We start from the raw sequence: 15,939 nt of genomic DNA, 5'->3' as shown, positions 1-15,939 counted from the left end.
ACTCTTGTACTGGCAGAAATGGGCTTCCATTGGTGTAAAATGTTGAGTAAGCATTTTAGGACAGGTCAAAGAATCTAATGGGCCACATAGTAATACTGGCAAGTGTAATACTGGCAAGGGCCTTGAGTGGAGTGGTAGCGCAAGGTACAATAAAGTTTTACAATTAATTTTTCCCCAGAAAACCCTGTACTTCTTCAATTATAGTCAATCTAGTATAACTTGTGCGTAATTTGAATAACATCTTTACTGAATAAATTGGGCCACACTTACCGCTTCAGAGGAAAACAGTGCAGGCCATCTCTCCTGGACCTCAGATACTATAGGTTGACGCTCCACAACCTCTCTCCGCCTGAGGGAAAAGATCAGAGCCATCTTCTGCTGGATGACTGCCATGTTCTTTTGTTTCTTTTTCATTTCATCTGCCAGTGTGCACCTTGTCCGTGATGAAGGCAGAAGTGTTTCAGAAGAGTTTGTTGACTGGAGCTTGTGAATTTGCAAAATCTGCACTGCATGAAATTCCACCCCAGAAACACAAGAGACACAGAGGAAACAGTCAGTCCCTGCAATTTGTAAACATAAATAACATAGCTCTATTTCCCCAATTTGTAATGTTCCATGACTGAAATAGGCAATATATAGGGTGAATTTGTCATGTGAGAAGATAATAAATCAAATAACCAATGTAATTTTCCTGACTTGCCTTACTGTTCTACTATTTTCCTTCACTGATCTGTTATATCCACATTACTGGTTTTAAACTATCATTATGTCCATAGTTTGTAAAAGCACAAATTTGCATCACTACAATAATGTTTCAATATTAATAAAGCATCATCGAATAAACAGTGTCAATTGAAAAAAGTAAAAATGAGATTAGATAATTAGCAATTTACATCACTGTCATATAATTTTTGCATGTATGTCTCTCACGCATCATGAAAGTGTCTGCATGAGGACACCCACAGAACTTGACAACCCTACTGCATTAATTTCTACTGAGGAAGGTGCTTACCCAACTAAAAATCAAACTTTATCAAGCTATTTCACAAAATCAGACAAAAGGTCTGACAATTAAAATATACTTTACTAAAATAAATTAAAATATCTAATCCCATCAGGCAGGCTAGAAAAGTCACTAATAATCCCACGTAATCTGTTTAATTGTATGCCGTTTGTTGTAACCATAAACTGCACAAAAACGGGCATAGTAGCCCACTCTGCATTGACTTTGGAGAGTGAGGAGACCCATCCAAGATGGCGGTGGTGCTGTTACGTTCTACAGCACCCAATGGGGCATCTACGTATTCTTGTCTATGAGGACACCTGCCTGCTCCCGCATAATAACTTACTAAACAGTTTTTTCAATTTTAACATCATGTCTTCATATAAGGATAACATTAAAACCGATTGCAAAATGAGTAATGACCTAATGTGATTTACCACGGCTGACGTGGAGTTAAAAAGCTAGTCTGAGATACGTGTTTAATATTAAAAAGTATCAAACACTATTTATTGCACGGTCGAACGCGCTGGGCTGATGCTCTGAGCCTAGACTTGAGCATTAAAGTCAGTGAATGGCTGAAAATGTCTTTATGAGCTTGTACAAAATGTTAGCTTACCTGCTACCGCAAATGGTCGGCAGCTCCCACTCCTGTCCACAAAATGTCCAAAGTTCACTCCAGACCAAGCGAAAATCCGTGATGGTCGAAACAATTCAACTCATATCGAACTTTGGCCACGTTCTATCGTTTTCTAAGCGTCCACGGGCCACCATCACATGGTCCAGGTATCCTCAGGCTCGGTGAACGGTCCGTTTGATCTACTTAAGGTTAAAACTTGTTCAGACAATGTGCTCAGGAGTCCTCTACGGGGTTTCCCATGGGGTTTTTCACTTGACTCAAAAAATCTACTCAAAAGTTAATTATCTTTGTTATGCTATTTAGAAAATCTTAGTTAGGACAACAATGACAGAAATTAGTTGGACAAACAAGCTGTTGTAGGTTGTAAATGGAAAGCTTTAATTCTGAGTCAGTTAAATTTGAAAACTTTAATGAAATCAACAATTGCTAGTTATTTTTTTTACAGTGTAGGATATGTAGCAACGTACATCCACAAACCACAATTGTTTTGTCTCTTTTTATTTCATTTGGTCTATTTGTTTGTCACAAGCATCTGTTGCATTGCAGGGCTGCTACGAGAAAGTGGAGGAATGGCTGGATGATAACAAGCATCTGCTGGGAACCATAGGCATGGTCATCCTCGTAGTGCAGGTAGGAGGGAAAAATTGTTCTTTATTTCTGCCGTTAAGTCTCCATCTCTGTTTGTTCTTTCCGACCATCTGTCTGCTGACATGTAAAAGAAAAACAAACAAACAAAAGAGTTTATTCAGTGGCCTCTGTGCCTTTTTGTTCGATTGGGAAAGTTATGAGACTTGTGCGCGGTGGGCGTTCTGAGCACCCACACATCTTGAAATATTGGAAGTCTGCACCCGGTTTCTGTCTGACAGATTCAAAGCCACCTGGCTTTGGGCCAACTAGGCTGTAGTCAGGTACAAGGAGCTATTAGAAGATAGGAGAGTGGAGATAGTGAATATAGAGGAGCCTGTACAGAGTCTCAGATTAAAGCCCCTGAAGGGAGGGATGATAGATATTCCTCTGATGAAGCCATTTCTCCTGTAGTCCTAAGCGCTGCTTTACATTCATCCCTCTCTCTCGATTTCTGGAAAGTAGAATTTCAACTAACTTGGGAGATTTTGTACTGAAAGCATCCACAGACTAAACAAAAAGTAAATGTAAATTCCTTCCATCTTCACGTCCCTAAATGGGATATTAGGAATAAACTGACTCTTTACAGGGTCAACAAATGTCACTCAGACCCCCACCTCCTTGGTGGCCAGAATACCGCATTTGCAACTTCAGAGTTGCCGTTCTGGTCTGTTGGACTTAAAAAAAATGAGCTAACATACTTGGAGCTGCAGTCGTGAATACAGCTGATTTACTATAGTGATGAATCACTCCTGTAGACACTAATGAAGGCACAGGGGACACTTTAGCTTTTAGATTAAGGCGTTAAAAAGACGAATGTACAGCGAGGAGATAGGGTTTGGCAAAGTTGATGGTTTATCCGTTGAGGTCCACGTGGCAGGGGTGAGGTGGTGCTCACTCCTCACCCCTGCCACATGGACCCAAGGGATAAACCATCAACCCTGCTCAATGGTCAACTTTCCTCGTGGGGTCACACCCATTAGGACAATGGGAGGGTTAAGAAAAGTACCCCTTGTTTATTATAGCTTAATAATGCACTAAGTAACATTAATAAAGGGACTTTTATTAAATTTGTTTACTTACCAGTGGACTCGGTTTTATGCAGCCAGCGAGTTCAGCAGTCACTCCCTCTAGGATATACACGGCACCGCAGTTCTTCATTTACTGATGGGTTTAGATGACACAGAAGTAGTACATCAGTGTTGGTTCTTGTACATTTGACATCTTTATTTGTTTTTGGTGGTAATTCTGTCTTGGTGCTTTTTTAAAGCTGCATATGCATCTCTACGCAGCATTTTTCCAAGAATAGTCCATGGCTCCAATACTTTTTCCAGTTTTTCCAGCTTGACTGTTTACTGGAGCTAAAGAGGAATGATCCCATCCCCTCTCTGCTTGTCTCCTTTCACTTTTGTATTTTGTATTGATTTGAAAGTCTTTCCGCTCACCTTTTAGTCTTTAAATGACCTTGCCCCTGAATACATCTCAGACATGCCCTTCTGACTCTGAGATCCACAGATAAAAGCCTGCTGTTTGGGCCCAGATAGCAATTTGTGAGGCTTTTTCTCTCCTTTTTTTATGCGTTTCAAACAAAAACAGCTATTGAAGTCAACATGTTCAGGCTCCTGGGGATTCTGTGATCACCTAACAAAAACAGTCATGATCATGGACTCGCCATGCAGGACTTTAATGTCTCGCGTTGTAAGCAAAGACAGAAAGAGACAATAGTAACATTTTGGGTAAAGATTATCCATTCTAGGCAACGAGCTCATTAAAAACAAGGCAGTGGAGGTTGAGGGCATCATAAATACTTCTGTGTGAGTAGGATTTTCATGATGGCTACAGAAAAAAAAACAATGAGCTCACTGGTTTTTAAAGTTTTTGTGGTGGTTTTGATTTTTGTCAGACTTTAACGTTTTTGGGATTTTTATTGAACATTTGCTCTCTTTCCTGTCAGATTTGCTCTAAAACTAAAAAAATTAAAAGTATTGAACAGATTTAATAAATAGTCTCACAAGCTCAACACAAGTATTGGTTTTTATTCTGACTGGCAAACAAAGAAAACAAAATTTCATAACTGCAGGAGCCTTGAAACTTTTCACGGTAAGTTGGATGATTCATGAAACGGTGTTTTTAAATGAGACTAACCCCGGGTTTCCACGGGAGCCGTCAGCAGCACGTTACTGCAGCAGCACGTCTTGCTCCAGGGTATATACAGCAATCCTTAAGTAAAATTTACTACTTTTTAATACTTTTTTTTTACTACCTTCAGAATTTTTTTAAAACCATCACAACACTAAATTGCAAGTGTTAATCAGCGATCTATTTACACATTTTTTAACATATATAACATACAAAAAGAATAGACTTAGAGACTCACTGATGTTGACAACGTATTGCACATATTTATTTTACTTAGAAAATAAGCCAGGCACTTCTGTTCAGCGGTTCAGACAGTTGACCACGAGGCCTGAAATGATGCACAACGACCACTAAATATGACGTCATCATTATGTGACCGGATATGCTAAAGTAGGGCTGCTCGATTATGGCAAAAACAATAATCACGATTATTGTGACTGAAATTGAGATCTCGATTATTTAATACGATTTTTCAATTTATGTAGATTTTTATTTTTTTTATTTTTATTCAGTCATAAAACTGCTCAGGGCACAATCAGGGCAAAAATAAACAACAAGATGATCACTAAAAGAACTCCTGATTCCCAGTATAAAAAGACCAATATACTTATAGCTCAGTTTATGACCCAAGGGCTATAGACCTTGGTTTAACTCATTTAACTCTAACCAGTACAGACCCAAATACCAATATCTTGCAAATACTGACAGCAAGAATTATACTGTGGCATTTATAACAAATAAATGCAAATTGCTGTTCACTAAGTGTTGCATAGCATTTATTTAGTCGTGTCAAGGTGCTGTAGGAGAGTGCACTAGCACCGTGTCCTCAGAGAGATTAGTTATTATTTATCAGCGTGAGGAACTTATTTCTACCTTATTTATAAACTATTTATTTACAAGTCCATCAGTTAATGTAATAATTGTCCCAACCACAGCTGCACCCCCACCCCCCAACCCGGTCTCAGCAATCAGGGGCAAGCTGCACGTGTGTTTAGCGCGCCGCACGCACACATTTAGCCGTTTTTATCAGCTCAGGAGTCCGCAGGTGCGGTGTGTGTCACTCACTCTGGTTACTCCAACAGGGAGCCGGCTCCGAGAGCTGTTTCTTTAGCGAATGACACATCACTACATCATTCCCTTTCCTAATGTCCTGAAGAACGTCCGGAGTGCAGGCGGAGTTTAGCTAACCTGCAGGAAACGTCGACGACAGTTATCCAGAAAGTAGCTAAGGGTTACCAGAGATGTTTCTGAGGTGTTCGCTAGGTACTTTTAAGATTTAAAAAGTCAAGAAGCGGGTCTGAGAAGCTGTTAGAAATAGCGTCAAAGTCGCCAAGTTAACTTGGCAACACTGGGAGGAGCGCTTCATTTGCAACTCAAGGCAGCGCAAGTGGGAGGAGCAAATAATCGGCTTGTTTTGTTTTTATAATCGTTCAAAACACTTCATTCGGAATATATTTCTATGTCGATGTTCAGAATACGACATCTGATAGTCTGAAAAAAATAATACCTAATTTGGAAAAAATAATACCTAATTTGGAAAAAATAATACCTCTGAGACCAAATTTAACACTTTTAATGGCCTTAAATTTGACTATTTTTATTTATCACTTTTTAATACTTTTTAAAACCCCGCGGACACCCTGTGCTCGCGTAAGCTGCTGCTTGGCCATTCCCACGAGACGCGAAGCAGCAGGGGAGCAGCTGTCCCCGATCGACTTCGTCAGTAAACACAACAACAAGCAGGAGAAAATTACAACATGGTTTGTGTTTTATGTTCTGTCCGTTTTATAATCGCCAATACGGACCTGAAAAACAAAGGAGACCGCTAGCTAGGTGATAACTTCTCACGGGGACGCACAGTTAGTAACATTTTTTAAAAGTAAAGCAACCAGAAAGCAGTACGTTCTTTATTCTGAAAATCTCGGTAGCTTCTCTCCATTTCCGCGTCCGATTTCCTGTCTTTCTTTCCCCAAAAATGTCGAACTTGACCCGTTTCAGAGGCGTCGCGCGTAGAAAATAGAACCGGCGCGTAAAGGCCGCGACATGCTGCTCCTGAGACGCGGCCGACTCGCGCTGCTGACGGCTCCGGTGGAAAAGGTTCTGTTGACCACAGCGGTTCCTATCAGCAGCTATGACGTGCTGCTGACGGCTCATGTGGAAAGCCGGGGTGAGACGTCTCATGAGAAAGTTCCTAGTGGCTTTTGCAAAAATCTGCTGGGGTGAAAAATAAGCAGAAATATTTTAGAAGTTTTGTCTTGCTTTTTGTAATTCACCACTAAATGAAACAAATCAGCTATGTTCATGATGTAAAACATAGAGGAAACGTGCTGGAAGGTGACTGCAGCGCCAGGTATGTCAGCTCCACTTTTACTAAGTCCAACAAGGGCCGGACTGGCATTCTGAAGTTGCAAGCGCAATATTCTGTCCACAAGGGGCAGTGGGGGTCTGAGTGACATTTCATTAACCCTGTCATTGCAGCAAATACTGGCTCAGGAAAATAATTTAAATATTTGAAAAAGTTGCTTAGTGTGGCTTTAGGGAATGTCAAATTTGTAAAATAATATATCTTCAAAGGTAAACATATAGAGAACCAGTGTTTCTCCATAAAGTAAAAGAATTTGGGACAAACACAGTTCATTAAACTGTGGGCCGCTGAAGATTTAAAGGTCACTCTAATTTTTACTGCTTTATGGAAGAACTATGATGTATTAAATTGACCTTTTACTTCCAGATTAGAGTAAAAATATTTGGAGTCATTTGGGTTTTGTTAAAAAAAACAGTAAGTTCTACAACAATGACAGCGACACTGTGTGAAGTAGGGGTTGCATGAACTAGTCGACTAGTCGACTTCACTGCTCTGTGGTGACATTTTATGCCTGTCATCGACTAGTCGCTGTCACGTGATAATGACTGACAAGATGCAGTCCTCGGAAAAGACAGCAGGTGATGAGCCCCTGCGCGTCGGGAGGCGGAGGCGACGCGCTGTGCCAGAGCGTCGGTACTGACACCGGCGGTAAAAAGGGGCATTTAACCAAACTGTGACCTTTTCCCTCTTGCAATTTAACCTTCCCCTCACCCCCATCCTAATCTTAACCAGTTTGCGCATGCAAAGCTCTGATCGTTGATGCGCTCCAGACATCTGCGTCCTGAGCACTGCCACAGTAACATTATCAAATCAGGTGTCGCCACCTCAAAAACAAATTAAACATGCAATCGTTCATGTCGGCTCATTTCCTTTAATGTTTTCTGTCTGTTATTTGTGTCTGATGCGTTTCGCTGCTGCGGAGCGAGGCACATCACCTGTTTTGTTCTCCGGTGACGCACCCCCAAAATTCCACTATCTCCGCTCCGCTCCGGCACAAACTCCGCAGCAAAAACGGTCCCGTTGTAGTCGGCCGGCGAGCAGCGGCACTCCGCTGTTTTTGCGGTCGGTAGATCTTTTAGAACTGCAGTTCAAAAGTAACTCATAAGGTGAATATAAATGAACCCAGATAGCAGTTTTTCTTTAGGATTGAGAGGAGATGCAGGAAGATAATAAACAGAGACAGGACAGAAAACTAGTCAAATAAAAACAAGTTAGTTTTTGTACCTGGTGGTTGCAACAAACAGACACCATTGAAGGTAATCAGAAGTGAGGAACTGAAAATGAAATAATTATTTTAATGTTTAGAGCAGCAGGAACTCCGAGAGGCTGCAGGCGCATCAATGAGTTTGCGGCTGCTGCGCAGGGGGAGGGGGGAGAGGGCTGAAGCAGAAACTACCGTTGTTAAAAGAGATGTGTTTAACTTTGAAAATGTGGGCGCAATTTTAATTGTCAAAAACTCCAGCGAACCTACCGACCCCCCACCACCACCCCCGTGCCGCTTCAGGTGTATGACATCATCAACGACTAGTCAAAGTCGACTCGATTTTCATTACTTGACTGTCGACTTAAAAAAAATTAAGTCATGCAGCCCCTAGTGTGAAGAAGGTTTTCATCAGAGACTGATGAAACATTTACTCAGACTTAAATGGCGATTTTTTTTTTTTTTTTTTTTAATGTGTCCTGTCTGGCTGTGAAGCAAGCAGAATTGATGTCTGAATGCTGGTAACAAGCCTTACAGTTTTACTCTCAGGTGGAGCATCAGAGCATCTGCTTTTAATGTCTCAGGTGGAGCATCAAAGAGTCTGCTTTTAATGTCGCACCTGATATTTAAAACTTTATTGTTATTGTTTTTGAATGCTTTGTAATTTCGACCAGACACGGAGACAGAGGTGAAAGAGAAAGGAAAAGAGAAAAGGTGGGGAGAGAGGGGGTTAGGTGGGGGGGGGATTCAACAAAAATAAACAATAATGAACAAGAGTCTGCTTCTAGACCTGCAAAATGAGACGAGAAAAAAGCAAAACATAACAAAAAAATGGGACACAACACCAATATAACAAAATCAAGCTATCACTGCGTCAACTTGATGAAGAAATATATAATCAATCATTGTTTAACTAAACAGTCACACGATAATATACCACAGTGCATTGAGTGCCCACCATAGTCTTAAGACATGTGTTGAACGTGCCCAAGCCCATACTTATGAGAGCACCATGTGAGCACCTGTGTGTGTACACGCGCTTGTTTATGTAAGGTTTATCTATAGGAGCGTCCAATAGAGAGTGTGAGGGACCACAGATCTGCCCCCCAAAGACGCGTAGGAGACGGGGGGGAGCTCCAAGTCCCAGAGATCCAGGCGCTGCCCCAGAACACAGGAACCCCAAGGAGCCCGCAACCAGAAAGGCCCCCGCCCCCCTCGAGAGGCACAGAGGATCGCCCCGGGGGGCCACAACCAGCAGCCGGCAGAGCCCCGGGAGATATCAGCGGCAAGTCCTCAGGCCTGCCCGCAGCCTCCCACCCCCTAGCCGGCCGAGTCCGGGACCCAGCGACCCGGGACCCAGGGGCGACCACCCCCGCCGGGGACCCAGCAGAGCCCAGGGACCCAGACCCCCCCAGGCCGCCACCGGGATTGATCAGGAAGATGCCAAAAATCTTAAACTCCCTGACCCGGGAGCCACGAACACTCAGGCAGACCAAGGCATCACACCCACACCAGGTGTGACAGGGGGGAGGGGAGACGAAGATCTATATCATCAAAGGAGGTCCCAGGAGAAGGGAGGAGTCAAAGGCCCCACCTGACATATACAGTCATACACAAACACAGTCACACACTCCCTCCCTCATGCTCACACATGCACATACAACCAAAGACTTACAAAAATACACGCCGGACACCCATTCATGCTCCCCATACACACCCTATTCACTCTGGTCCCGGTAATGCTGCACATGGGGTACAACCACCACCGGTTACCAGAGTTTGACCCTTTCTGCTGGGGTGCTGATGAGCAGGCTCCCCCGCCCACCGCCGAGCACAGCAACCCACCACCCCAGACCCCAACCAGACGGCCAGATCTCCCTCCTAGTCTCCAGCCCCAGGCAGCCAAGCAACAACAGAGGTGTGCTAAGACCCCCTGGTCTCCCTCCACCTGCTCCAACATAGTGTTGTGTGTTAATGAGGTGTATTCTATTGCTGTGGTGAGCGGGCAGTGCGGGCATTTTCTGGCCTATGCCAGCTGATGCCACTGCACCACCCTACTTGCACCCACAGCCCTTGGTGTCTAAATGCAGTTTAAAATTCGAAGTGGGCACCGGCACTCGGGAGGAGGCTGAGAACTCCCCCTGCCAAGTGCCGTTGAATGTGCTCACTCCCAAGGCCCTAAGTGTATGTTTGCGTGGAATGTCGTCGGTGGAAGTGCATAAGGTGCAAATAAAATTGGGGGGCAGGAAGCCACAGGAATGCGGAAATGGGGTCCATACCCGCACTCCTCGACTTGTCCACCCCCCAAGGTCCTATGTGCATGTTTGTGTGATGATGTGAGGGAGCAGGAGGAGAGAAATAAACGGGGATGGGGAGGAATGGCTGGTAGGGCTTAGCCCTCCAGGGAGCCAGCTCCCCCACTGACCCCAATAGGCACCTCCGTTGTCATACCGCCGCCCAGGGCATGGAGACCCCAGCCCATCCTGCCAGGGCCCAAAGCAGCAGCATCACAGAGCCCCACAGAGCCCGAGGGAGCCGACCCAGCCCCACCCCAGCAGAATATCTATGCCCATCCCTGCATTTGCACAACTTCCAGAATATATAAGACATAAGACATCCAGGTAAGGTTGGGTCCTCCCCCTCCTGGACCTCCCCCTCCCCTGTGATGGGACAACAGAGGAGCCAGGGCCTGCCCTACGCCCCTGAACCCGGGCCAGGTACTTCTGCGTATTCCTGCCTTCTTCCCGGCAGCGTACATGTAGGGACCCAACCCCCAAGGCCCAGCCCAGATCCCCACACGGGGCCGGCCACCCCAACACCCCGAGCCCCCAGGCCCCCACCCAGACCCACCCAGGGGCAATGCAGCCGCCAGGCAGTGACCCATGGCCGCCGCCAAGACCTCCAAGGGGCTCCACTCACAACCGCCAGCAGTACACCCCCCGAGGCAACCCAAGCACCTCCAGAGGGGGGGAACGGCCCCCCAGTGCCAGACATCCCCAGTGAACCCATCCCCAGGGAACATCCAGATACTCCAAACTCAGACCCTCCACCCCCCCACCCACATCATCCCGCAGGACATCATCAACGGCCCCCCATCACCGCCATGTGATGGAACCGATCAAAGGAGCCCAGAGAGATTTATTTGAAGTGGAAGCAGAGGCTAAATCAAGTGCAATATGATCTAACAAAAGATTTCTATACTGGTTAATGCAGAGATTTTCTCTATTTTTCCAATTCAAGAGGATAGTTTTCTTAGCGATGCATATGGCAGTCAGAACCACGTGAACCAAAGATTTTTCAATCGGGACATCATCCAGGTTTCCCAGTAAACAAAGAGAGGGGGTGATTGGGATATGACATTTCAGAGACTTTGACAGGTCTTCACATACTCTACCCCAAAATTCCTGGACAGGTGGACAGGACCACAGTGCATGAACGTAATTGTCAGGAATGTTGTTTGTGCAGTGTGTACAGATGTCAGACGACACAAACCCCATCTTGAACATCCGATGACCTGTATAGTGTACTCTGTGTAGAACTTTGTACTGAATTAATTGTAAATTGGGGTGTCTGATCATTTTAAAAGTTTTTAAACAAGTTTGGGACCAGAAGTTCTGGTCAAAGCTGACTGATAGATCCACCTCCCATTTTTCAATAGGGATTGCTATTCTATCGTCTATTTTGGACAGTGTCTTATATACTTTAGACAGTAGTTTAGGGGGTTTGAGATTGCAGAAGTCTAAAACCCTTGGCGGGGTTTGTAATTCTATTTTATTGAGCTTAAATTTTTGTTTGACTACAGATTTGATTTGGTGGTATTCTAAAAAGCTATTCTTTTCTATTCCAAATTGGGAGACTATTCTATTAAATGGGATGAAGTCCAATCCTTCATATATGTTTTCCAGGTATAGGATTCCTTTATTTTTCCAGTCCAGAAGGTTCATCATTTTATTATTTTGCAAAATATCAGGATTATTCCAGATAGGTGTGCGTCTGCATGGTACTAGTGAAGACTCTGTCATTTTAAGATACTCCCACCATGCTGTCAGAGAAGTGCTGATACTAATACTTTTGAAGCCTTCATGTTTTCTTACGCTTGAGCTAATAAATGGTAAGTCTGAAAGCTCTATCGTATTGCAAAGTGTCTGTTCTATATCTAACCAGGACTCGTCTAATGGGTTATCTTGCAACCATCTTGGTATATATTGCAGCCTGTTGGCTAAAAAATAATAATAAAAGTTGGGTAGATCCAGTCCTCCTCTGTCTTTGCTCTTCTGAAGCGTTTTTAAGCTAATTCGTGGAGGTTTATCCTGCCAGAGGAATTTGGTAATTGAGGAGTCCAGAGATCTAAACCAGTCAGCTGGTGGTTTGTTTGGGATCATTGAAAATAAGTAATTTATTCTGGGTAAGACCATCATTTTAATTGTAGCAACTCTTCCCATCAGTGATATTGGTAAGGATTTCCATCTAGCAAGATCATCCTCCACTTTCTTTAAAAGTGGGATGTAGTTTAATTTGGTTAGATCTGCTAACTTGGGAGAGACATTAATTCCCAGGTATGTGATATTACCTGACTCCAGTTGAGTATTAAGTAAATTGACAAAAGAGAAATTAATTGGTAGAACTGTTGATTTTAACCAGTTTATAGAGTAATCTGAAACTTTTGAAAAAGAGTTTATCAGTTCTATTGAATGAGACAGAGACGATTGAGAATTCTGGAGGAAGAGTAAAACATCATCTGCATAAAGACTGATCTTATGTTCTATTTTATTACACTTTATCCCTTTAATACCTGTTGTTTGCCTAATTGCTGCTGCTAGTGGTTCGATAAAGATAGCAAACAGTGAGGGGGAGAGTGGGCATCCCTGCCTGGTCCCCCTCTGAAGACAGAAGCTAGCTGATATTTGGTCGTTCGTCCTAACACGTGCAATTGGCGAACTGTATAATGTTTGTAGCCAGTTTATGAAGAAGTTCCCAAAACCAAATTTATGTAAAGTTGCAAATAAGAACTTCCAGTTAACTCTATCAAAAGCCTTTTCTGCATCTAGAGATAATATACTAGTTTCTATATTTCTACTGTAAGAGAAATCTATCAAATTAAGTAATCTACGCGAATTAGTGGACGACTGTCTACCCTTTATGAAACCAGTTTGGTCAGGGTGTATTAAGAAGGGGGTTACCTTCTCTAATCTTTTTGCCAGGGCTTTACAAATTATTTTGAGATCAACATTAATAAGAGAAATTGGGCGATAGCTGGTTGGAAATGCTGGGTCTTTGCCTGGTTTTAACAAGAGACTAATATTGGCTGAGTTCATGTTTGGCTGTAATCTGCCGCTCTCTTCGATTTCCCTCACCATTCTGAAAAATGTTGGAGCCAAAATGGTCCAGAATTCTTTGTAGAACTCTGCTGGGAACCCGTCTGGACCTGGAGCTTTCCCATTAGTCATGGATTTAAGGGCTTCCTGGAGCTCTGCTGATGTTAGTGGCGAGTCCAGGACTGCAACTTGGCTGTCTGTTAATTTAGGAAGTGTTATCCTATCAAGGAACTCATCGATCTTAAATGGCGATTTTAGGAAAATGATTAAATACTTGACCATTTTCAAGTGTTTCATTTATTCTAATGGATTTTTTATTTACCCATTCACTGCCAATCGTTTCCTGATCAGAACATTGTGCTCTATGATCATGTAAACGCCAAAACTAGCAAAAGAAAGGGTAGACTCACGTCTTAAATCAGGCAGAATCGGCGTGTTTCTAGCGTTATCCATTCTTTCATAATCAGTTATCGAAGTGTAGGCAGCAGAAGCTTTTATTCTGTTAGCGCCTCACTTTTTTCACAGCAGCGTCCCAAAGTGATCTCTTAATTCATGAATTTCTGCTTCCTGATCACGTGACGTGTGACATACGCAGATGAAGATCAGCTTTAGATATGTGGTTTTTAACTCTCACGGTACAGGGGCTCGTTCCGACGCCCGCCCTGTAAAAAAAAAATGCCAGCGGGCGGTTGGATTTAAAAGAAAAATTCTACATTTCTAAAAGTACAAAAGTCACAAACACTAAAGTCCCATCAGTCATGTTCTCAGTCAGGATGAATGGTTATAAACCTTGATCACGAAAATAGCACAAAGTATGTGGAGAAAGGTAGAGGCTTAAAATGTACTAAACTAAAAAAAATGCACATGAGATTTCCACAATAATGTCAGGTTTAGACCCAAATAATTAGTCTTTTTTTGTCGGATTGAATTAGAATAAAACACAGATCGGCCAAGAAGAAATCACTGAAAACTAAATAACATATAATCATAAGTGTGTTGCTGTGTGGTCAGATCAGTCTCTCAGGGCAGCCACACACTTGAATTCAAGCTTATAGGTAAATTAGTAGATTGTGTTAAAATGCAGAAAAACCAAGAGCAGTGCTAAATTCCTCCTGCAGAAGAGGATTAGGACCACTGAAAAGAAAGAAGAAAAATGTTTCTGACTTTAATCTCAGAATTGAGACTTTGATGAATTACAGACAAATGCCAAGCTCCTCTCTGGGTACCAGGCAACATTTCCTTTTGGTTGGAGACATAGTTTAAGAAGAAGTCAAAGAAGAACCATCGTTCTTGGAAAAACTCCCCCAATGAACCTCCTTTTCATGTTGTGTTTGACTTAAAGAGCAAATTGAAGGTTAGAGACCCCCATGAACCAATGTTTAGAGAAACATTAAAGAAACTTGTTTTAAACATTATTTAGGCTTTTAGAGGCATTTTTGTGAGAAAAATGTTTATTTTTTCCAAACCAAATGACGTCAGCTGAGGGAGCTCAATCCCGAGAAAAATATGGATTCTAATGCCGGCTCTGACACAGAGGAAACTTTAAATGTATATAATTATACTTATGATGGACCAGAACCATAAAGTCATGAATTTGTTGCACGCCGCAGAGACAGACCAGAGGGAGAAACGATCGGCCAAAGCAGAGAGATTGAGGAGAAGCAGCGGGAAGCAGCTTGTGAGATGCTAGGTTAAACTTGTGTGCTAACATCACAATATTGTACAGATTACTATTATGTACCAGACGATTAAAATAGTATCGGTCAGTTAATATAATAATAATACTACTTAATAATAAACTAATGAGCGTCTGTCAGCTATCTCATACTCGTTAATATCCGTTCACGTAACGTAGCTCAGCACTTAAGAGAGAGGGAGAGAGACGCCTGTGATCTGGTTCTGGAGCTCATGTGGGCTTCTGTAAGCTGGATCCGACCCAGACACCAGTGAGCTGGTATTTTTAAACGCTGCACATGATCTTTCCCTGGACATCCGCAACAGTTCTGATCTGGTTCCGACCCGCTGAGCAGCGCGTCTCTTCTGGTGGTCGGTTCTGACCTGGTTCTGATGGTGATCTAAGCTCCAGAAATCTGCATTTAATTTTTTAAACCCCGCTACGGGTCTCCAAAGCCCAGCGTGGACCTCCCTGTCCCGGTACCGACCAGTGTGGGCTACAAAAGTCCTGTCTTTTCAGCTGCACAAAACGCCCTCAGGCACGGAGATAGAATTGTTCCTCTTATCTGGAAACCTGTGGACTCGATGTCCGGACAGGCTGGAGTTTGTACAGCCTTCACAAACTATAGTTTATCAAAATGAACACAATCCAAAACTAGTAAACTGACTAGATAACATGACCTCTCTACCCTAAAAGTACCCACTCTCCACACTGAGCCAGCGCCTAGCTTCTAAAGGTTGGTTTATGCTTGACGCGTCCGAGAGGTCCGCATGGCTCCGCGCCGAGAAGTTGCGTCATTTTGCGTCATCTTAACAACCGCGCCTCTGCACGGCCCAAAATTTCCGCAACGCGCACCTAGGAAATTTTCTAACCACGCGGATGGGCGGACGCGGAAAAACATGGCGGACTGGCAAGAACTAGTATGGCAGAGGTTCGTAAATAAAGACATTTGTATGATTCAGCTCTCAGAGATCACCGTG

At 43.3% G+C, this 15,939-nt stretch overlaps 3 protein-coding genes across 7 annotated transcripts in view; 2 read left to right on the top strand and 1 right to left on the bottom strand.

The window, feature by feature from the left end:
* The window catches only part of ttc38 (tetratricopeptide repeat domain 38), an 89,773-nt gene that overhangs the window by 4,602 nt on the left and 69,232 nt on the right, over positions 1–15,939 (bottom strand). For 2 of the 5 annotated variants that reach the window (XM_070550467.1, XM_070550464.1), the window contains 2 exons: positions 3,348–3,428; positions 271–2,345 (listed from right to left, as the gene is read on the bottom strand). The gene's annotated coding sequence lies outside the window, so the exon portion shown is untranslated. The remainder of the gene's footprint in view (positions 1–270; positions 2,346–3,347; positions 3,429–15,939) is intronic. The other 3 variants (XM_070550465.1, XM_070550466.1, XM_070550468.1) reach the window with 3 other exon arrangements.
* Positions 1–15,939, top strand: part of tspan9a (tetraspanin 9a) — a 137,432-nt gene that overhangs the window by 107,534 nt on the left and 13,959 nt on the right. Inside the window, exon 6 of the mRNA XM_015964984.3 lies at positions 2,187–2,270. Coding sequence (XP_015820470.1) covers positions 2,187–2,270 — 84 coding nt within the window. The remainder of the gene's footprint in view (positions 1–2,186; positions 2,271–15,939) is intronic.
* tspan33b (tetraspanin 33b) overlaps positions 2,192–15,939 on the top strand; it is a 64,503-nt gene continuing 50,755 nt past the window's right edge. Inside the window, exon 1 of the mRNA XM_054733675.2 lies at positions 2,192–2,270. Coding sequence (XP_054589650.1) covers positions 2,250–2,270 — 21 coding nt within the window. The 5' untranslated portion in view covers positions 2,192–2,249. The remainder of the gene's footprint in view (positions 2,271–15,939) is intronic.

Source organism: Nothobranchius furzeri, chromosome 4, assembly GCF_043380555.1.
Source record: "Nothobranchius furzeri strain GRZ-AD chromosome 4, NfurGRZ-RIMD1, whole genome shotgun sequence".
Lineage (NCBI taxonomy): Eukaryota > Metazoa > Chordata > Actinopteri > Cyprinodontiformes > Nothobranchiidae > Nothobranchius > Nothobranchius furzeri.
Note: the sequence above shows the minus strand (reverse complement) of the source record. Positions and strands in the feature narration are given on the sequence as shown.